General features: G+C 59.5%; 1 protein-coding gene across 1 annotated transcript; it reads right to left on the bottom strand.

Annotated features, from left to right (window-relative positions):
- Window positions 1–1156: 1156 nt before the first annotated feature.
- Window positions 1157–18097, bottom strand: UCKL1 (uridine-cytidine kinase 1 like 1). Its single transcript, XM_032198548.1, has 15 exons — window positions 18048–18097; window positions 12062–12255; window positions 11537–11643; window positions 11220–11390; window positions 10950–11021; window positions 9875–10064; window positions 9396–9457; window positions 8314–8330; window positions 3749–3847; window positions 3287–3380; window positions 3087–3149; window positions 2668–2790; window positions 2386–2493; window positions 2010–2166; window positions 1157–1532 (listed from the first exon to the last, which is right to left on the bottom strand). Exons 1-15 carry the CDS (start codon window positions 18095–18097, stop codon window positions 1456–1458), a joined length of 1584 nt encoding a protein of 527 aa, XP_032054439.1. The 3' UTR covers window positions 1157–1455.
- Window positions 18098–21092: the final 2995 nt, after the last annotated feature.

The following is a 21092-nucleotide window of genomic DNA, read 5'->3' as shown; positions in this document are numbered from 1 at the left end:
AAAGAGCTATTTTTAGCAGGCCCTAATCAAGTGTCAGCGCTGGCTCTGAGCGTGGCTTTCAAGAAGAGGGCTCATGCTTTCACTGAGTGCTTGCAGGAACTTGGGCGTGTGCTTTCTTTTAAATTTAGTCGAGAATTTATACAATGTGCCACAGAGCGGTGGCGGTTATTTTGGGCTCCTCACACCTGAGCCCACACTGAGCTGGCACCAGGAGGCTCCGCTTCAGCACATCATCCCCCTCCTGGTCCCTTTGCCCTGGATGCCTGCCTTGCCCTAGCCCCGAGGGACCAGCTCCCAGCCAGGGGTCCCCAGACGAGGAGGGGTGGGCTGGCTCCTCTTGGCCCCTTTACCTCCAGCACAAGGATGTCGCACGGGTACTTTGAATCGGGCAGGAAGGGAAAATACTCTGCGTTCAGCCACAAGGGTCACAGCTCTGACTAAATCCACCTCCTGGGGCTGGCTGTCTCCCTTCCGCTGAGGTTACCCTGGCCTGCTAGCAGCTTCCTGGAGACCGTTACGAGACCCACGCCGCACGGCATCGCGAGCAGCTCTGATTCAGCAAGAGCAGCCCGGTGCTTGCGTGAGCTGTGTTTCACTTCGGCTGCTGAACTGAAACAAGGGCTTGGTGCTTTTTAACCCCAAGCGTGAGGCGATCCCAGCTGAACTTCAGCTTCCTTGCAGAAAGGAGGAACGGCTCTTCCTCCAGGACCAGCCCTTCACCTGGATCTGGAGCACGGGATTTCTTCCCTGGAGCGAGGCAGCAAGAAGAGGGAGCTGGGGAATGGGGGTGGTGGGTTCTCCTCCTGCCCCAGCCCTACTTCAGGAGGAAAGCCTTGGTTTGAGGGGGGTTATACCACCCTTGCAGCAAGGCCACAAAGAGCTCTCCGTCCCCACCAGCTCTGAGGCTTAGAGCAAGCAGGACTGAGGGCACATGCTCCACAGGGGTGTAAGGACTTCAGTGCTTACTGGAGGGATGCCATGAGCAGCCTGCTGTAAATAGCTCAGCCAAAAGACAGAGCTGCAAGAACCTCTCTATGCCTGCAGGGTCAGCGTCCCTCAGCAGCATCCACCTCCACGTGCAGCATCTCCCAGGGTGGCGGTCCTGAAGGGGTTATGACTTCTTGTCAACCCCGGGCTGTGACAAGCAATGGCTCCATTCAAGAAAACCAGAGAAAAAATTTATTATTTTTCTTTATAAAATATCTCCAATAAGTTATATAGGCAAATATTTAAATTAAAATAAATTAACTCCACTCTATGCTGGGACACGCGACTGTCCACAGAGTCAAACTAGGATTTGTGTTTCTTTGAAAAAATATGCCCTAGATCTCCAATGTAAGATTTGAAAAAAATATCTATGCTTGGTGAGGAGAAAGGAGAAATCTTTGCGATGGACAGAAGGGGTTAAGGTGCGGTGCTGAAGCTGCCTGCCACCAGAGGCACCTCCACGTCCAGCTAAGTGCTAAGAGCATCTTCATCATCACTCCAGTCAGGAGGAGCGTCCGTCCCGAAGTACCGATCGCCGAAATTCCCTGTGGGGAGAAAAGATTGCAACCACGGTGCAGCGTTGCAGGAGCCTTGGATCAACCCTTCCAAGCTGCTGGCTGCCCAGCAGGCGAGGAAACAAAAGCAGGTTTATCCGACAGCTTGAACGGCACTAAAATTTGGGTAGCAGCAAAACTGGAGCAGCCTGGAGGCTGCTTTAGCACCCCGCAGGCTGTTTTAGCACGCTGTGGCAGGGTTGTTTCCCGGCACAGCAGAGGTGAGGACAGAAGAACACGGTGAGCTTGTTCAGGACAAGCTCGTTTCAGGTGGCAGCTTTGGAAATGAGGTGGGCACTGGTCTGCCCCAGCTGTCACAGCCCAGATTCTCTGTTTTGGGCTGGATGAGGCTCACGGCACGAGGCTACGGCTGCCTGACAGTGCTCAGCGTGCACCTCGATCCCACCACCCGCACGGCAGCAGGAAAATTCCTCTGAAACTGCTCATTTCTACCCCCAAGGGACTCACCAATGCCAGGGATTATCCGGAACAGGTCATTCACCTTCTTGTCCACAGCTGTGGTGATGATCTTCACCCGGGGGAAAGCGTAGGCGACTGAGTGGACACCCATCTCTGCCATAAGCAGGGAGAGGAGGAAGATCTTGTCTTCTGGGACATCGTGATCCTACAGGAGAGGCACGGAGAGAGCACGGGGGTGTGTGGGACGAGGAGCTTACAGGGTGCTTACAGAGCCACTCCAGCTCTTGCTGTAACCCACACCACCCTCTGCAAGGACGGACCAGCTTCAGTGGGGCTGTGGCTGGCCCTTTGAAGGTTTTTTTGGGGTCAAACACCGCTTGTCAGCCCACCTCCGGCCCCGCACCCCCCTTGAAGTCCCCCGTACCAGCAGCACCCGCACGGCCATCATAGCTGCTGCGCCTGTGGAGACCGTGCAGTCCATCAGGATGACGTGGTCTTCGCTGATGTCCTTGGGCAGCCGCAGGTAGTGGAGCTGGGCAGGAGGGGAGAGAAGAGGCCAGAGCAGCTCAGGGGCTGCGGGCTTCATGCAGGGACCTCTCCTGATGGGCAGAGTGGAGCCAACGCGGCACCCCCAGCCCTTCTTTTAGAAGGGTGCAGGCCAACAAGCTGGAGACGTCTCCGGGGGGTGGGGGGGTTTGGTTTTTACCTCCGGCTCGCCCGTGTTGCAGTTGGTCTGGATGAGGATGGTCCCGATGCGCACGTCCTTGCACACAGCCCGCAGCGCCGGCTCCATCGTCTCGCCCGCCCGCAGGATGGACACCCCGGTGATCTGCAGCGCGGGGAAGATGGAACGAGAAGGCACGATTCCCTAGGTGTGCCATTTGGCCTCGAACCTCGGGACCTCTCACGGGCAACCCCAAAGCAGTCCCGAAGAGGGCTGCGCTGCTCCTGCCTCCCAGAGTGGTGGCACGGTGACACTGCTGGCACACTCGTGGCAGCAGGAACCATCCCCAGGGCCTGGTGGAAGCCCTGAGAGGCCAGGGCTGTCCTCCCCCTGCAGGCAGAGGGCTCTCAGCTTACCCCACCTGGCATTTTGGGTACATGGCACCTCTTGTTTCCACTTACTTGCTTCCCACTGTACGTCCTCCCTTCGTAGTCCTGTCCCTGAGGGGTTTGGACAGTGCAACTCTACGAAAAACACACAAAAAGTGTTACCACAAGCACTGGCACGGCTCTCAGAGGAGCTCTGGTGACAGGGGGACAGCCAGGCTGGTCCCTTAGAAAGTGGGGCTGGACAGGGCATCGTCACCCAGCCCCAAACCCACCTGGAAAGGGAGAAAGGAGAGCGCGTGCTCAATCAGCAGCCGCATCAGCCTCTTGGAGTAGAAAATGAACTCGTCCCTGCTGGTCTCCTTGTTTCTGGAGGGGAAGGAAAAGAAACGTAAGCTGGGGACCAAAATGTGCTCCCCCTGGCTCCAGCACATCAGGGAACGCCCCTGCTCCAGCTGGCTGTCAGCTGCTTGTTTGCACGGGGCCCACGGGTTGAGTTTTAAGGTGAAAAGTTTTAAGGTAAAAAGCAGAAAAATCGTTAGCAAGATGAGGGAGCATTTTCCAGCTTCTGAGAGCACCCCAGCAATGCTCCCACTCCCAGGACCCCCTCTCGGCTCCCCTGTCCCACGTCCCCAAGCCCCGGGGCAGGGCACAGGTTGAGCTCTGGGGGTTTGGGAGCCCAAAATGAGCCAAGCCCACCCCATCCGAGCCCCGTCCCGCCCCGGGGGGGGCTTTACCTGATGATGGTGTGCATGCCCCTCACCTGAGGGGTGCTCTTCAGCACGCTGAGGGTCTGCGGGAGGGGGTGGCACTGGTGGGCAGAGGCCAGGGCGGCCCTGAAAACCAAAAACGGGGTCAGAAGAAGCTCCGGGTGAGGTTCCCGAGGGCTTGTGCACAGCACACGGCCGGAGCCATCCTCCCAGATGCCCAATCTCCTGCAAACTCACACCGAGGACGTTTGGCCGAGCCCAACGAGCGGCCAGCCCTGCCCGGGACCCCGCGGTGACGGAGGGACCCGCTCCGGCTGAAAGGGCAGGGGGTGGGTGCTCGGGATTTAACCAAAAAAAAAACCAAAATCCCAACGTCCTCCCGCTCGGGAGCTGGAGCTGGGGGATGGATCCTCGCCTCATGGGGTGAGGAGGAGATATCGCAGCGGGCTCGGTGCCACCCTACAAGCACGGGACACCGGGTGAGCACGCATCCGTCCCGAATTGGGAACAGCTTCAAGGCTGTGCCCGCGGGGCCGGCTGCCTGTGAGTCATCTCCACGTAAGTAATAGGGCCGGGAGCTATTCTGGGATCAAGGGGAGACCATTGAAAGGGGGGAAGAGCACAATGGAGCCCCATTAATCACCTCTGGGTCTGTAACGAGCTGAAGGTCACAGCCGCTGGGCTCCCCGGGGGCCGGGCAGGATATGGGGCAAAGCCACTTTGTCTGGGAGGAGGGCTGGGGTCACAAAGCCACACGTCACACCAAAAAAAAAAAAACCCAAACAAACACGTGCCAGCGGCTGCTCAGAGAGAGGACGGGGAGGAGGAGAAGAGAGCAAACGGACACAAAGCAGCGGGTGATTAAGAGTCGCCATCCAGCAGAAACCTTGGATTAATCGCCCGCAGGCGCACACGGAAGGCACAGAAGCGGAGGAGAAGGCAGAGAAGATGACCGGGGTGGGGGGATGGAGGAGGGCAGGGCTCCATGGCTCCAGGTCTCCATCCACAAAGCCCAACGAGACATTCCCAAGGCCTGGGGGAGCTTCAGGGCTCCTTTTTGCTTTTGCCAGCCATATGGGGAAGGATCCCAAGAGCTGAGGCAGCACACGGGGCAGGCTGCGCCCCCACTGTGGGTCCGGAGAGCCCCCCTTGCCCCTGTGGGACCTGCAGCCCTCAAGACCCCGCAGCAGCCGTCAGCGAAGCGAGCTCACCCCGTTAGCCCCCAAAATTTAGGGTAGGTGCTCTCAGAGATGCAGCTCTGCCCCCTCCTGCAGGACCCAGCCCCAGGGACAGGTTCTGGGGCCGTGGCCACCACCCGGACCCCCTCCTGGCCCCAAAAACGCGTCCCCATTGAGCCAAAGCTGCAAGGGGTGAGCGCTGCTGCCTGCTCCTGGGGCTGGGGGGGCAGAGATCAGCCCCTGGCACCGCGCTCACACCCTCCTCTCCCAACCCCAGTGGGGTTTTTGGGGCTGGGAATTGCTGTCCCCAAAATCAGAGCAGCTCCAGGTGCTGGGGTTGAGCCCGTGGTCTGCGAGCAACCCCGTTCCCTGCGGAACGGGCTCAAATGAGGCTAGAAAAAAAAAAAACAGGGCTAGAAAAAAAAAAAACACAAAAACCCCCTTGGGACCCTCCCCAAGTCCCAATTTGGCCCCTGAAGCCCCCCAGCAAAGCGGGACCCGGTGTGCAGCCTGCCCCAGGACCCCCGCCCGGGTTAGTGCGGCTCACACTGCGCTGCCCGCGGTTAGTGGCACACCCCCACCGCGGCCGTGAGCGTTATTTTTTTTTTTTTTTGGCTCCTCACATATCCCAGCGCAGCTTCCTCTGGTCACCGGGTGGGAGGGACGTTCGGGGGGAGACAAGACCGGGCAACAGCAGAGTTTTGTGGGTTTTTGTTGTTTTTTTTTGTTTTTTTTTTTTTTTTTAAGGGGAGAGGGACAAAGACGACATGGAACAAAGGAGAAAGCACCAGCATTAGTTAAAAAGGGGGGGGGAAAAAAAAAAAAAAGCAAAAAAAAAAAAAGCCCAGTGCCCGGGCTGGCACCATACAGCCCCCAAAAGCCCCTTCCTCGCTGGCCCTGTCCCCTGTCACCACCCTGGTGCCACCGTGGGGACTGCCACGTCCCTGTCCCAGCTGGTACCGCAGCTCCTGGGCTCCTCGAAGCCCTGAAATCCCAAAATAAGTGCAGGAGCTTCAAAAACCGAGCCTCGTCCCGCACGTCCCCCCCCCCTCCTGGCACGCTGGGGGGGCTCTGCCCCAGTCCTGGAGAGCCGAGAGCACTGGGAGCACTGGGAGCACTGGAGAAAGGCAGCCCTGAACCCACCACCAGCAGCTGGAAAACCTTCAGGACCTTCACCCAAATCTGCCATCCTCGCACGGGGGCTCGCGGGCAGGGGGCTGGGGGGGTCTCAGCCCTGCCAGGGGGGGGTCTGGTCCCCAAACCCAGCACCCGCAGCCTGCCTGCGAGCTTCCTGCCCCCCCCCTCCTCCTGTCGGGGCAGGACGGCGACGGAAAATTCAGCCAGGCAAGAAAAACGTCTCCGTTTGGAAACTTCATTATTATCTTTTTTTTTTTTCCCCCTCCCTCAGAACAAAAGGTTCGAAGGTAAAAAAAAATAAAAAAAAAGACGAGAAAAGAAGAAGAGAAAAGAGAGAAAAGGGGGTGAGCATCGCTCAGGGAACATCAGCTCTTTGTGGAGCGCGCCGTCAAACAGGAAGCAGACAAGAGACATCCAGCTACAAAGGAGCTGATGCAGTCAGGGCATTTCAAACACGAAACACGGCCAGCAGCTGGCTTTCACGGCTGACATTTCAAACCAGGGCTATTAAAGCCACGCCACGGGCTGATATTTAAAGACACAATCGGCAAAGGGCACGCCGAGCCCATCGCGACCCGGAGCGGAAGGAGGATCGATCGGCGAGGGATAAAGCTGAGAAGAGCTCCGAGAGCTGGGTTTGTTGCTGAAACGGTGCAGGGGGGGGGGCAGAAAAAAGGCTGGGGGGACACACACGGGTCCCTCTGCTGCTGCGGGGCACGAGGAGAAACACCCGGGCATGGGTGGAAAGGGAGTAGGTGAAGGTAATCACACCTCCCGCAGCGCCGTGGTTAAATGTGGGGCCGGGTCGGAGCATCCCGCTCTTATCCTACCAGCCACCAAGGCCTGGCTGCGTCCCCACGGCCACCAAAGGGTGGTGGCATCAGAAAAACACGTGTGACATTTGGATGAAGCCATTCAGGACGGGGAATCGCTTTCGATGGCACCCCAGGAGCACAGAGCCCGGTGCCCGTCCCTAAATCCACCTCGCAGGGCTGTGGGGCCGCCAGGAGCTGCCCCGGCTTCGAAAGCACCACGATGCCAGGAGCAGAAACTTCAATTTCACAGGATTTTTTTTTTTTTTTTTCCAGACCCTCAGGCAAAGGCATAAATGGAAACCAGGGGCCTGAAACGGAGCACGCACATTTCTGCGGCCTTGATGACCGCAGGGGTCAGAGATCTCCTTCCAGATTTGCTCCTGGGACTCTGCTCACGTTGCCTCAACCTTTTGCTGAGTACCTGGCTTAGAGGGCGCACAAAAAGTTCAAAAGATGGCCTGTGCTGAGTGCCAGCTCGATTAAAGAGGAAAATCATCGAAGAGAAAGGAAATCCTACAAATATAAGTACATACACACACAGATATGGGCATGCAGACACGCACACAGCCTGCTCCCTGATGTCATCCCTGCAAGATTTCGGGTCAAAAACTTCTCCCTGTGCTAAAGAACAACTTCCCACCTGAGCCTCCGGACACCCAAGGAAGCTCACGCAGGGAAATGCCGGGCCCCGTGGTGTTAAACAAGCAGAAAACCCGAGAGAAAATCAAAGGTCCGGTCTCTTAGTCCGGGAAATAAATGGTTGAAGCAGAAATACGGAAGGCGGAGAGCCTTTTCCTGTCCACCGTAGGTATTTTAAAAGCTTTCTGTGTGCCACATGTAAATCTGGGGGTTACTCGTGCTAAGTGTCTCCGTACAACGATGGAGATCTAAATGGAAACCCTCTGCAGGACCGCAGAGATACCCGTAAATCTCGCTGGCTGCCTAATGGAAGTGAGAGAGCCTCGGTCCCACCTGGATGCAGAGGCTGAAGAGGCTGCGTAAATCGCTGCCTGCTCCACAGCATCCTCCTGCGGGTCCTGGGAAAGGAGCAATCCTGCTGGGCTGCGGCCAAACGGGTCGCCCGGTCCCAGAGCTTATGCCTGGTGAGGGATTTGGGGCTGTCACCTCCCTCCTGCGGCTTCGTCCCCAGGGCTGGGGAGGGAGAGAGGCTCCAAAACCGCTCGTCTTGGAGGAGGAAGGGAAATGAGAGCAAAATCCGGGACGTGGAGCCCCCCTTTCCTGCAGGGTCCCGGCTACAGACCTGGCGGCGCCCCCGCGGCGCAAACACGGCCCCGAGGACCGGCCCCGTCCCTGCTGGCCCCAAAACCGGGGACTCGTGGCCTCTTGCCATGGGATTCGGGAGCTGTCGGTCTCGCCAGCGGGTCGGGGTTTAGGCCAAGCAGTGCCTGGCATTGGAAATGCCTCGGGCTGCACAGACAGGGCAGGGTTAGGGGGCTCTTACCTGACACTGAGTTCACGCTGCGGCAGCAAGACAAAGACACAACGCAACCGGTATTAAGCATTGCCAACACCACACGGTCGTTTCAAGACAAAAGAAAAGGAGAAATAGGAATATTTTCCTGCATTCCCATGCTAATTCCCATGAAGCTTTTTCCCCCTTCTTCCCCTCCCCGGGTAAACGTGAGCCCCCCAGCCAATCCCTCGCCTGGCTCGCGGTATTTGCTCTCCCTGCCACATCTCGGGGGACCTGGAAGAAAACTTCCATTTCCCCCTCCACCTGATGCCAGAGATGATGCCAGGGCTCTGGGCTTGGCTCCTGTGTCCTGGGAGCAGGGTTTAGCAAGAAAGCAGCTTCCTGAGCTGCCAGAGTTCAGCCCTGGGGTGTCCCCAGGGGAACTTTTCCACCCTGGTTTTGTGCCGGAGCAGGCACAGGACGCACGGTGCTGTCACAGGCACCAGAGGCTGCACGGCTCCTGCAGGAACCGAGCCCTTGGCTTTTGGGGTGTCCGTCCCCAGGCTGTGCTGCTCCCCGGGTATCACCCCGAGCATCTTCACAGCTCGAACACGAAAGCTACAAAGCACCCCGGCACCGTGGGGCAGCGGGAGGGGGCTGCGCTGCCCAGGGAATGGCAACACGCAGCTGGGAGCGAAACAGGACAAGACTTTTTTTTTTTTTTTTTTAGGTTTTGCTCCCCACGGGATGCACCCAACGAGTGGGAAACCGGGCTCTGGGTTGCCAAAAGCGCAGCAGTGGCTGCAAGGGGCGAAGAGGAGAAGCCAGAGCCGGAGAGCAGGAGCGCTGCAGGGCTCGGCGCGATGCTGGGTGCGGGTCCAGCATCACTCGAGGACGGCTGCTTTGTCCGTGGATCACTTGCTGTCCCGGGGAGATGGAGGCTGCTGCGGGACCACAGCGTGCAGCGAGGGTTTGTGCTCGCTGGGACGAGGCAGGCTCCTCCGGGCTGGAGGAGCAGGGCTCGGAGGAGTTGTTGGGGACAGCCCAGGAGCACGGAGGGATGCCAGCCCGTTCCCACCTCGGCACCCGGCACCCCGAGGGTCCCCCCATCCCTCACCAGCACCTCTTACCTCCTCCAGCTGGCTGTGGACGTGCTGCACGATCAGGTCGATGGCCACCGTGTTCCCACTCCCTGAAGCAAAAGCAGAACAGTTGAGGTGAGGGCCACAGCGCTAACCACGACAATTCCTTCCCCAAATTCCCCGCTATGCTCAAAAATAAACCCTACTCCTGCAAAGCATCATCCACCAGGAGACATCCCTGCTGTTACCACCTTGCTCTTTGGTAATTTATTACTGAATATCTAGAATATAGATAGATATTAGATATAAATAATAATATAGATATTAGATAGAATATCTAGATATCTTGATATTTTTTTAATTTCTAAGCTACTGGCGCTTGTAGGGCAGGACTAGCTGAGGGAAAAGCAGCACGAATTCCCCAGGAACCTGCTTTTGGCGAGTTTTTGGGTCTCTCGCCTGCAAAAACCTTTGCTTTTGCCACTCTCCTGCCCTCGCCCGCCGGGCCCCAGGCACACGGGCAGTACCTCGGGGCACCACGATGTCGGCCAGGCGCATGGTGGGCTGGATGTACTGGTCGAAGGCGGGCTTGACGAATTTGTTGTACTGCTTGATGACGCCCTCGATGTCACGGCCGCGCTCGCTGATGTCCCTGCGCAGGCGGCGCACCAGGCGGATGTCCGAGTCCGTGTCGACGAATATTTTCAGGTCCAGGAGCTGGAACGGGAGGGGAGGGAAGAAATCCCAGTGGGATGAGCATGGAACAGGAGCTGGCCTCCAGCAGGCACAGCCAGGAGGCTGAGCCCAAGGCACGGCACGGCTCTGACCGAGCTGCAATCTGCTCTGCACGGCTCCGGGCTGCAGTGAGCTTTGCCTTTACAGGCACTGCCAGTTCAGACACTGCCTCCTGCCCCCAAGGACCTGTCCTGCTCCAGATCATGCCTCTAAGCACCCCCAGAGCTTTGGTGGGACGGTATTTAAGGGCGAGGAGGAGCTGGAAGGACAGAGACCAGCGGGTTAATCCAGGAGCCACGGCTTGCTGCTGCTGGAAGGGAGCCAGGCACAGCAGGACAGCTCTGGGGCTGGGATCCCTGAGGCTGCCCCCAGCCTCCAGAGACAAAACCAAGGGATATTCGGAGGAAAAGCTCCTCGGGGATTTACCCAGCTGTCCACTGGAGGTCATCGTTGCTCCAGGAAAGCTGCAGCACAAACACTTGGCAGGGGAGCGAACTTCCTAGACTGAGCCTGGCGAAGCTTGTGCGTGGCTCACCCCCCCCCTGCAGCATTTTCCACGGACCCAAACACTTCCCAGGAATGCCTGAAGCTCTGGATGAGCCTGCCCTGGGAACACAACCCTCTGCAGAGCAGAACCTCAGCCAGATTTGCCTCTGGCTGTGCAAGCTGAGACGCGGGGTGGAGGTGTGCTATTTCTGGGCGTATTTACGCGCCGTCGCTGCCAGGGCCCGGGTCACCACTTGGCTCCTGGACACAAACAGCAGAGACCAAGGCCTCTGCTTAAATCCTGGGGCTCTTCCCCTGCTGCTGCAAGAGCCCAGGCCTGTTTCTCCCGCACCCTGAAGCTGGACGAGACACACAACTCACCTTCAGGAGCTCCTTGTCTGCAAAAGCCATGATGCCTTCAAAAATAATCACGTTGGCGCCGTACAGGGTTTTCTGCGGAGGCAGAATCGATGTGGTTAGAGCTCAGAGATCCCCCGTTCCAGCAAAAAAAAATAAATATAAAAACAAAAGAACGATCAGCTCCTTGTTTCCCAGGCTTTGGGGTGACTTTGGGGTACCCAAAACCCGCACCCTGCTCTCACCCCGGCGGTCCCCCCCCCACCCCATCCCGCGCCCCTCGGTGTCCCTTACCCATTCCTTCTTCCTGCTGTGGGTGGTGAAGTCGTAGATGGGGATCTTCACGCTCTTGCCTTGCTTCAGCTTCTTCAGGGTGGCGATGATGAGGTCGAAGTCGAAGGCATCGGGGTGGTCGAAGTTGAAATCGTTGCTGGCCGCCTGCTCCTGCTGCTGCTTGGTCAATACCTGTCCCCGGAGAGGAGTTTAGGGCTTGTGGCCGTCCCCCTTTTGGGGCAGCCTTCGCTCCTCCTGCCCCAAATAGGGCGAGGGGAAGCAGGAGGCTGTCTCTGAACCCGCTCCACGTTTCCCCATCAAGGCCACGGCTGCCTCACCTTGTAGAAGGAGTCCATGGAGAGCAGCACCACCCAGGGGACGTCCAGGGCCTCGATGATCATCGTGGCCACCGTGGTCTTCCCGGAGGCGCTGCCTCCTCCCAGACCTGCCAGAGAGAAGGGGAGGAAGCCCCCGAAATCCCCTCCAGACCCCAGGAGGGGCTCGGGGGGGCTGCTCTGATGCTGGGGGCACAGTGAAAGAGGGAGATGCTGGGCGAGGTGACCCCTAAAACGCCCAAAGGTGCTGGAAGTGCCAGCAACGCGCACGGCTCACGCGGTGCTTGTGTAACGAGGGGAGAGCTGGCACGGGAACAGCCGAGGCTAAATCCCTCGTGACCACTCAGGCAACCCACAAGCTCTGGGAATAACCACGAGGACTCTCCCCGAGGCTGAGCAGCTCAGGACGGAGCCAGCCTCCAGCTTCTGAGCAGGTTGTGGGAGCGCGGGGGAAGCAGGAACCCCAAATCAGGTCTCCAAGAGGACAGCACCGATGCTGCCGGAGAAATTCGAGCTGTTTCTGCCTACCTATGACGAAGGCCTCCTTGGACTGGGTGCCGTGCTCATTGTACCAGGGCGGCCGGCCCGCCGTGTAGATGGTTCTCTTGCTGGTCCTCAGCAGGGGCGGCTCCGACTTGCACTGGCTCGTGGTGCGCTTTCGGGGAGGTTTGGAGGACCCCACGGCCGGGTACAGGCGGTCCAAGGACTCGGCGCTGCTGTTGCTGGGGATGGGAAGAGGGAGCAGGGGTTAAATAAAAAAAACGAGGGCTCTGGTGAGCACCGAGTGCCATCACAGAGGGCGGCGGGGTGTCCCAAAAGATTTTTCTAAGGGATGGAGGCCAAAAACGAGCTAGAACTCATCCAAATTCTGCCACGCACCCCATGCACAAGCCCTCTCCTCGCAGCTTGGACGATTTCCAGCCTCAACCCTTCCTGGGGCTACAGAGCTGCTTGTGCCCGCTGTGCCGCGTGGGCAGGGCAGGGCTGGGAGCCCTGGAGCTGCTAAAAACCTCTCCCCGATCTGTCCTCCCACAGCAGGGAGCGGGGGGGAGCCCGGGGGCTCTGCGCTTGGCAGGGGCTGTGGTGTCTGCGAGGCGATAACGCGGCGGCCGGCCAGGAGATAAGCTGCAGCCCGCACCAGGAGGATGATTTCCACCCCCGGGGCACCGAGTTCTGCACAAGCAGGCTGTGCTGGAGGACAAATCCCAGCTGGAAATGCGGCTTTTTCCCCAAAATAACCCCCTGCAACCCCCCTGGCACGACCACGAGGCGCCTCCGGGAATCACCAGGTGGGGATAAAACCTCTGCCAGGGCACCGAAGGGTCAGAAGGGTTTAAACCTTTTTTTTTTTTGCTTGGTTTTAAGCCGTTTTGGTACGCAGATTAGTCCCCTCCTCTCCCGCAGCCCTTTTTAGGGTAATTCTCGATAATGACCAAAATTTGAGACCGGCCATCTGTGCGCAAAGCCGCCCGGCACCTCGCAGGGGGGCGAGGGGGGGGGGGACGGCCGTGGTGTGGCTCTGTGTGATCCTCCCAGCACCGTGCAGCGCCTTCCCCAGCACCAGGAGCTTCCACATCAGTGCCAGAGCCGTGAGCATCGCATCCGGAGCCTCGCTCAGCACCTCCAGAGCCTTGCTCGGCACCCCTGGAGCCCTCTCCCGTTTTCCCCCGAGTCTGCAGGGCCTCGAGGTGCCAGCTCCTGTCCCCGGTGTCGCTCAGCACCAAGCCCAGCCCCTGGTTTCTGGGGCTGAAATCACGATCCCCAAACCCAGGCACAGCCCCTGGATTGATCCTGGTCTCCGGAGAGGTTTCTGGCAGCCAGCAGCAGGCTGGGCTCTGCCTCCAGCTCGGATCCACGCAGCTCCGCTCCAGGCGGTGACAAGGAGGCTCTGCCCCCACGGCTTCGGCTGTGCCCCAAATTTCAGGCTGCTGTCAAGGTTTTCTTCTCCCCGAGGTGCCCGCAGTGCACCCAGGCTGCTGGCACCGAGGGCACGAGCAGCAGATCCATCCTCCCCTCGTCCTCCCCAACGCAAGGAGCGTTTTCATCCAATTCCCAGAGCTCTCCTTCTTCGCCTCTTCTCCTCCCAGCACGTCTGGACCTCTGCATAAATTGTGTTCCACCTCTCCAACTGCTGCCCCCCATGATTTATCCCAGATAAACACGGCTCCGGAGGGCGGTGACTGCTCTGGACTCCTGCAAAGGTCACGATTTTGCTCCTGGTGCCAACTTCAGGCTCTCCCCTCCGAAGGTCCCTCAGTCTCAGCTCCCTGATTTCCCCGCTGGGTTCTTCTTTTGCTTTGTAGGGCCAAAACCTCGCTCTCTGCACCTACTGAGGAGGGAAGAGCCCGGAGAAAGGCCACTATTTATAGCCAGAGCCCCTGGGCTGCTTCGTGCGCCCGGCGGCGAGCCCGGCCAGACCTTGCCAGGAGGGCAGGAGGGGAGCACAGCCCTCGTCCTCATCCTCATCCTCATCTTCATCCTCTGCAGCCCCGCCGTGCCAGGAGAGCGCGTCCCTGTGCCAGAACAAGGCAGGTACAGACAGAATCCCCTCCCTCAGTGCCTTTTTGGGGGCAGCCGCCCCCATCTGTCCCCAGATTTGGGGACGTTTCCCCTCCTCGCCGCAGGTGAATCCTCCCCGCTGGCACCGGCGCTGCTTTGCCAGGGGAATCCCAGCTGGGTTGGAGACCCCTCCATGCCCGCTCCCCACCTGGGTGAGGGCAAAACATCCAAATCCCAGCACCCCAGCTGCAGCCAGCGAGGGAAAACCCCAAACCTGACCTTGCCACCCCGCAGGAGAGCTCCTCCTCGGTCCCATGCCCTGCAGACACGGCGCCAGCCTTCCAAATCCTCCCCCTGATCCCCCCCCGGGGAAGCTGATCTTCCCTCCAGCTGCCAGCCACGATTTCGCAGCCCCCCACCAGAAGAAAAAAAAAAAAAAAGAAAGAAAGAAAACCCCAAACCCGCCCCAAAAAGGGGCAGAGCTCACCTGCCTTCGGGCCCGAGGGCCCAGCAGCCCGATATGCGGACGCTGGCGTACGCCGGGGGGCTGCTCATGGCCGGGCACCTCCCGGGGGGAATTTGGGGGGGAATTTTGGCTCGGAGGCTTTGGGATGAGCCATGCGGGGAGCGTCCCCGTGTGGCTGGGGGGGCACCGACCCCAGAAATAGGGGGGGGGGACACCACGGGGCTCGGTGGGAGGACGGGAGGCGTTTTGCTGGGAGCCGCGGGGCGGTCGGCACGCATAAGAGGATAGCTTAACCCAGAGATTACGTTCATTACCTGATATTAATAGCCCTGGCTTGATTAAAGAAAAAAAAAAAAAAAGGGGGGGGGCAGCAGGGGGGTGTCACCTCCTCCAAACGCCCCGGCGGCCGACGAACGGGCTCGTTTTGGGGCCGGGGCTCCTTCAGCTGCTTCTGACACTCAGCGCACGGCTCCGGGGCAGCTCGGTGAGCACTGGGGGGGGGGGCAGCAAGGGAGGGCTCCGGGGGGGGCACCGGGATGGAGCAGGCACCCCGGGGGGGCACCGATGGGGCTGCACAAGGCTCGGTGCTGCCTTACCGGGGCTGTGGGTGCGGGTTTGTCGCCCTCCTGTAGCCCCCAGGTGGGGGCCGGTTGGATCTGACCCCCCCCCCCCTTTGCCGTCCCCGCGAGCTCGGCAGCCCCGGAGTAAACAAGCCCTGGAAACTCAACACCCCCCAGGCTAAGAATAACGCCGCCACCGCCGCCGTTCCCGCTGTCCCCCCTCGTCCCCGTCCCCAAAATCTCCACCCCGGGTGTTTGGGGAGCAGCCCGCGGATTTGTTTTCCTGCGGCGCCTGAGAAATCGCCCAAAAAAGCCACGGCCACCGAGCACCACGGCCACCAACGGGACCACCACGGGACAGCCGGACACCGAACGGGGTCTCAGCGGCTGCCTCCTGGCCCTATAACGCTGAGCTGGCCCCGAAGAGCAGGATTTGACCCGGGGGATCAAAGCAGCCCGTCCCGCGCCCTGCCATTTCGGCACCAGCTCCCCTCTCGCTGGAAAAGCGCTCGCAGGAGTTTAAAAATGAAAACCCCTCTTCCGCAGCGATTTGGGATCTTCCTCAAAAAGAAGAAAAAAAATAAAAATAAAAAATAAAAGGGGACCAGAAATTGGAACCGAAGCTCTCTTTGCCCGTGTGTCACTGTTCCTTATCGCACGCTCCCCGCTGCCTTTTTTTTTTTTCCCTGCCTTTGTTTAAAGCCTCCGAGCGGTGGCACCGATGCTCCCAGCGGCTCTCCCGACGTCCCAGACGAGCTCCCAGGTAGGATGGGAATTACCCACGCCAAATTTTAATCCCGGCAGCAACAAAAATCCCCCCGGGGGGGCTCAGCATCCGACCGCGGGCACCGGGCGCCGCCGCGGCTGCGGGCACGGCGCTGGGCAGGGCCCTGGGTGTGCGCCTTCGCTTCCTGGTTCCCCAGCTCTCACGCAGGGCGAATGTTTTGGGACTTTTTTCTTCCTTCTAGAAGATTTTTTTTTTTAAGACCGTGGTCACAGGGCTGGGGCAGCCGGGCTTGAAATTGCGAGCGAAAGCGACGCGGCGAGGGCGGATGGAGGCGTGCTGGGGCGGCCACCTCAGCTCCCCGCGCCCCGCGAGGAAATGCTGGAGGAACGGGAGGCTGAAGGAAGCGTTCAGCCTAAAAACCAAATAACTTGAGGAAAAAAGAGCAAGAACAAGGCCGTCCGAATGCACAGGGGCTGAGACGAGGACGTTGGAGACGAGGATGTTCGAGATGAGGACGTTGGAGACGAGGACGTTGGAGACGAGGACGTTGGAGACGAGGACGTTGGAGATGAAGATGTTGGACATGAAGATGTTGGAGACGAGGACGTTCTCCACAAAAGGTGGCGCAGACTTTTGGGACTTCGCCTCTCCCGGGGTGCTGGGATGAAGCAGAGCCCCAAGCAGCTCTCCCCCCGCTGCTCACCACAACCCCAAAGTCACCACCAGGTCCCTGGGAGAGCTCTGGGGGTGCCCAAGCTGAAGCCAGGCGGCGCTGGCAGGATGGATCGGCTCCGGTGCCACCCCGGGGTGCAGTTTTCTGGGCTCTGCCCGCTGGCACGGGACAACTCCAAGGCTCCTTGGGATTTGGGGAAGGGCCACGGCAAAGCACAACGACCGAGACGGGTCCGATCCCGGACGCTGCCCTGCACCCCGCGGGGCTGCGCTGCCCCAGGACCCCCTCGTCTGAGCGCTGAGGGGGCTGCATCCCCCCTGCCAGGTTTTGGGAAGCCCGAAGTGCCCGGAGAGAGGTGGCGGCGTGGAGATGGGGGACGGAGGCAGCCCCAGGGGCACGGGGTGCCCCTACAAACCCGAGCAGGGCCACAGTTGGTGCCCCCACCTCACCCCGCACAGGGATGGAGTCAGCCCCCCCGGCGGGGCAGAGGGAACACCTCCCTCCTCCGATCCCATTAGCTCGCTGCTATTTATACCCGGCACAGGCAGCTCCACCGCAGCCTCCCGGTCAGTGCCCGCGGCTTACACAACCCCGCGGTGCCCTATGCCCCACATCCCGTCCCGTTCCATCCTATCCCATTTTTTTCTGCCCTGTTCCATCCCATCCTATCCCATCCCATCCATCTCATCCCATCCCATCTCGTCCATCCCATCCTATCCTATCCTGTCCTGTTCCATCCCATCTCATCCATCCCATCCCATCCATTCCATCCTAACCCATCCCATCTATCTCATCCCATCCTATCCCAATACACCCCATCTTTTCCAACCCATCCCATCTCATCCATTCCATCCCAACCCATCTATCCCATCCCACCCCATCCCATCTTATCCATCCCGTCCTATCCTGTCCTGTTCCATCCCATCCCATCCATCCCATCCTATCCTGTCCTGTTCCGTCTCATCCATCCCAACTCATCCATCCCATTCTATCTGATCCCATCCCATACATCCCATCCCATCTTGTCCACCCCATCCCATCCCACCCCATCCATCTCACCCCATCCCATCTCATCCATCCCATCCTATCCTGTCCTGTTCCACCCCCCCAAAATTCCCCCCCACCACCTCCACGTCCACCCCCACCCCCACCCACCCCCTCCCACCCCACCCCACTGCCCCCTGGCTCTTCCCCATCCATACCAACACCGGCAGAACCCCCCCAAAAAAATTTTACCCCCAAAAAAAATTTGACCCCCCCAAAAAAATTCACCTCCCCTTCCAAAGACCAGTCCCACACCCCCACCCGGGGGCCCCCCCATACTGATTACACCTCCCACCCCCCAAAAACCCCCCAAAACCCCCCCGGGACGCGCTCGCAGCCCCCCAGAGCCCATTTTTGGGGCCGAACCCCCCTTTTTTTTTATCCCCCCCCCTCCCCAAATTTCCGTATTCCCCGGCGCTGCTTCACCCCGGGGGGGCCGAGCCGGGTTCCAGCTCCCCCCCCTCAGCCACCCCCAACCCCTCGGGACCCCCTCGGGACCCTCCCGGGACCCCCTCCCGGTGTCCCCCCCCCCCCTCCCCCGGTACCTCCCGGCCGGTGCCGCCGGGGCCCCCTCGGCCGCCGGGGCCGCGGCCATGGCGCTGCCGGGGAGAGGCCGGGGCCGGGCGGGGCGGAGCTGGCGCGGGGGGGGCCGGGACTTGTAGTGAGGGGGGGAAATAGGGGGAAAAAGGGGGAAAATGGGGGAAAAGGGGGGGAAAAGGGGGGAAAAGGGGGGTGTAGGGGGGGTGAAAGGGGGGTGTAGGGGGGTTAAAGGGGGTATAAGGGGGGTTATAGGGGGGTGTAGGGGGGTACAAGGGGGGTATGGGGGGGTATAAGGGGGGTGTGGGGGGGAAAAGGGGGGTATAAGGGGGTAAAAGGCGGGTATGGGGAGGTTATAGGGGGGGAATGGGAGGCTATGGGGGGTAAAAGGGGGGTATGGGGGGTATGGGGGTGTGTAGGGGGGGTGTAGGGGGGTATAGGGGGATATGGGGGGCAAAAGGGGGGGAAAAGGGGGGTATGGGGGGTGTAGGGGGGTAAAAGGGGGATATGAGGGGGTAAAAGGGGGTATGGGGTAGTAAAAGGGGATATGGGGGGTAAAGGGGCGGTGTAGGGGGTAAAAGGGGTGTATAGGGGTGTAAAAGGGGGGTGTAGGGGGGTGATGGGGGGTTATATGGGGGTATAGGGGGGTGATGGGGGGTGTAGGGGGGTGTAAGGGGGGTATGGGGGTATAGGGGGGTGTAGGGGGGTATAGGGGGGTATAGGGGGGTAAAACCCTATATACAGGGGGTGCTGGGGGCCTGGGGGAGCTGAGGGGTTCGGGGGGTGCTGGGGGTTTCGGGGGGGGCTGAGGGGTTTGGGGCCTTCTGAGGGGCTCGGGTGGGGGGGGGTTGAGGGGCTCCAGTGGGTGCTGTGGGGCCCTGGGGGGGTGCTGAGGGGTTTGTAGGGTGCTGGGGGGCTCTGGGGGGTGCTGAGGGGCTCCAGTGGGTGCTGGGGGGCCCTGGGGGGTGCTGGGGTCATTTGTGGGTGCTGTGGGCACGGGTGGGTGCCACCCGGGTGCTGTTGGACTCCGTTGGGTGCCGTGGGGCACAGGAACGCAGCCCGGGGCACAGGTTACGGTGCCGGGAGGTGCAGGGGAAGGCGTTCCCCTCCTGCGGGGCTTGTGGTGCTGGGGCAAACATTTTAAGGTGATTTTAAGGCGATTTGAAGAGGAAACTCAACCGGGGGAGCCCCCTTCCCAGCAGCAAACCTCCGTGCCCCTACGGGATTTCATCACCCGGGAGGGGAACGGCAGCGCTCGCCGTGCCCGCTCCCTGCAGACCCCCCCCGGCAAACTGCAAAATAACGATGATGGTGATAATAAGAATAAAAAAATCAATAAACATTTATTCGATACAGCTGCTTTTAATACATACAGTACATAGAGTTATCCCTCCTCGGTGCTCGGCGGCGCTGTGGTTAATAGCTGCTCGTTACAGGACTCTCAAACTGAGGATTTGTCCAGGATTAACAAAAGAACAGATCGTCACAAATCGGGAGTTTATTATAAGATAGTTTACTGTTAAAACAATTTTATTTTTTTTGCAAATAAACACTTTTTTAATATATATATTTATATATTTATATATATGGTTACAAGTGATAAATTGAAAATTCTTTTTTTTTTTTTTTTTTTTTCTTTTTTTTTTCCGTTTCGCTTTTTTCCCCAAAATACACTTACGCACTAATAACTGGCGTCGACGAGAAACATTCGGATATGCCGTGGGATGGGTGGCACGGGGAGAGAAAGAAAAGAACAAAACGGTCCCGGCCCCGGGGGGGTGCTCGGTGTGCCCTGGGCGCACGTGCGGGTGCGGAGCCGACCTCGCCGGTGTTTCAGGGCAAATTTCGGCACTGGGAGCTGCCGGAGACATTTTTGGGGCTGCAAGGGCTGGGTCAGAGCCCTCCCGTCCCCAAGCACGCGGAGGTTTTTTAGCCCTTTCCTCGGTGATGTGCGGGTGCAGGCGGCGTGAAGATGAATTTGGGCAGCTGCGCCCCCGAGCCCCCCGCTGACACCGTGCGCATCCAAGCAGCGGGTCCGGCCGCTTCAGCCCAACCACGTCTCCAAATCCCAGCAGGAAAGGGGATAAAAGGGCAGAAAAATAGCTCACCGTGGAGCCAGCCTCGCCCCCCACACCCTGCTGCCCCCCACCCGCTCGGTTTTAGGTGCCCACCTCCAAGCACGAAGCAGCGGCACCGCGCGCCCCGGGGCAGGCAGGAGCTGCTGATCCCGTTATTGCTTCGGGGGTGGGCAGAGAGGGGCGAGGAGCCTCCCCCAAGCGGGTAAAGGAAAGAAAGATGCTCACGGAGAAGCAAAGCAAAAGGTTTTCTCTGCCCTCGTGGGAGGAAAAAGCTCGGGTGGACCCGGGACACGAGGGACGTGCGCTCACTTGGCTTTGAGGACCCGGTCACAGCGGGCTGGGGGCTGCTGCACGAACCCAGCTCCTTCCAGGGATGCTCTGCCCCTCGCCTCCCACTTTGGCCCCATTTCTCTTGGGGTCTGAGCCCCAGCTGGGAGCTCCCGGTGCCGGGCCGGGTCGTGTCCTCACCGCCGGCTGCGTCGACGCAACCAGGCTGGAGGAGAAATGTGTCCCTAGGCTGTTATGGCCACCAATGCTTTTTGCAGCTCTTTATGGAGAAGAAAGCGGTGGGAGAACAAATCCTGCACCGAGTAATGAGTAGCAGGGGAAAAAAATAATCAAAGGGAAAAAAAAAACAACCCTGAAGAGTTCAATTCCTCATCGAAATTTCCTTCTGACCAGGGAGCTGCTTTTTGGGCAAAAAAAAAGCAACTTTTGTTGCCGATTTAATCGATGGGAATCAAATTAATCGCGTGTTAATGAAGGCGAGCCCCGGGATGTTCCCCGGGGTGGGCGGTGGGGTTGCGAGGGGAACCTGGAGCCAGCGCGGCCGGGGCCAGGACACGGAGGAGCCTTCTCCCGATGCCACCTCCCAGCTTGAGAGCTGAATTCGGCCACAGCATTCAGAAATTTCAGCCACATCCCTCGGGGAAGGCGGATTTCTGAGGAGCAGAAATTTGCTGGGCTCCCGAGCGC

Source organism: Aythya fuligula, chromosome 16 (genome assembly GCF_009819795.1).
Source record: "Aythya fuligula isolate bAytFul2 chromosome 16, bAytFul2.pri, whole genome shotgun sequence".
Taxonomy (NCBI): Eukaryota; Metazoa; Chordata; class Aves; order Anseriformes; family Anatidae; genus Aythya; species Aythya fuligula.
Note: the sequence above shows the minus strand (reverse complement) of the source record. Positions and strands in the feature narration are given on the sequence as shown.

What these genes read in the sequence shown, in the direction of transcription:
- UCKL1 (XM_032198548.1), bottom strand. Translation starts at nt 18,097, where the DNA reads ATGGCCGCGGCCCCGGCGGCCGAGGGGGCCCCGGCGGCACCGGCCGGG. An exon ending in CCATGGACTCCTTCTACAAG is followed by an intron (nt 11,391 to 11,536) that starts GTGAGGCAGCCG and finishes CTCCGGGGACAG; the next exon opens with GTATTGACCAAGCAGCAGCA. An exon ending in CAGACAAGGAGCTCCTGAAG is followed by an intron (nt 10,065 to 10,949) that starts GTGAGTTGTGTG and finishes CTCCCGTTCCAG; the next exon opens with CTCCTGGACCTGAAAATATT.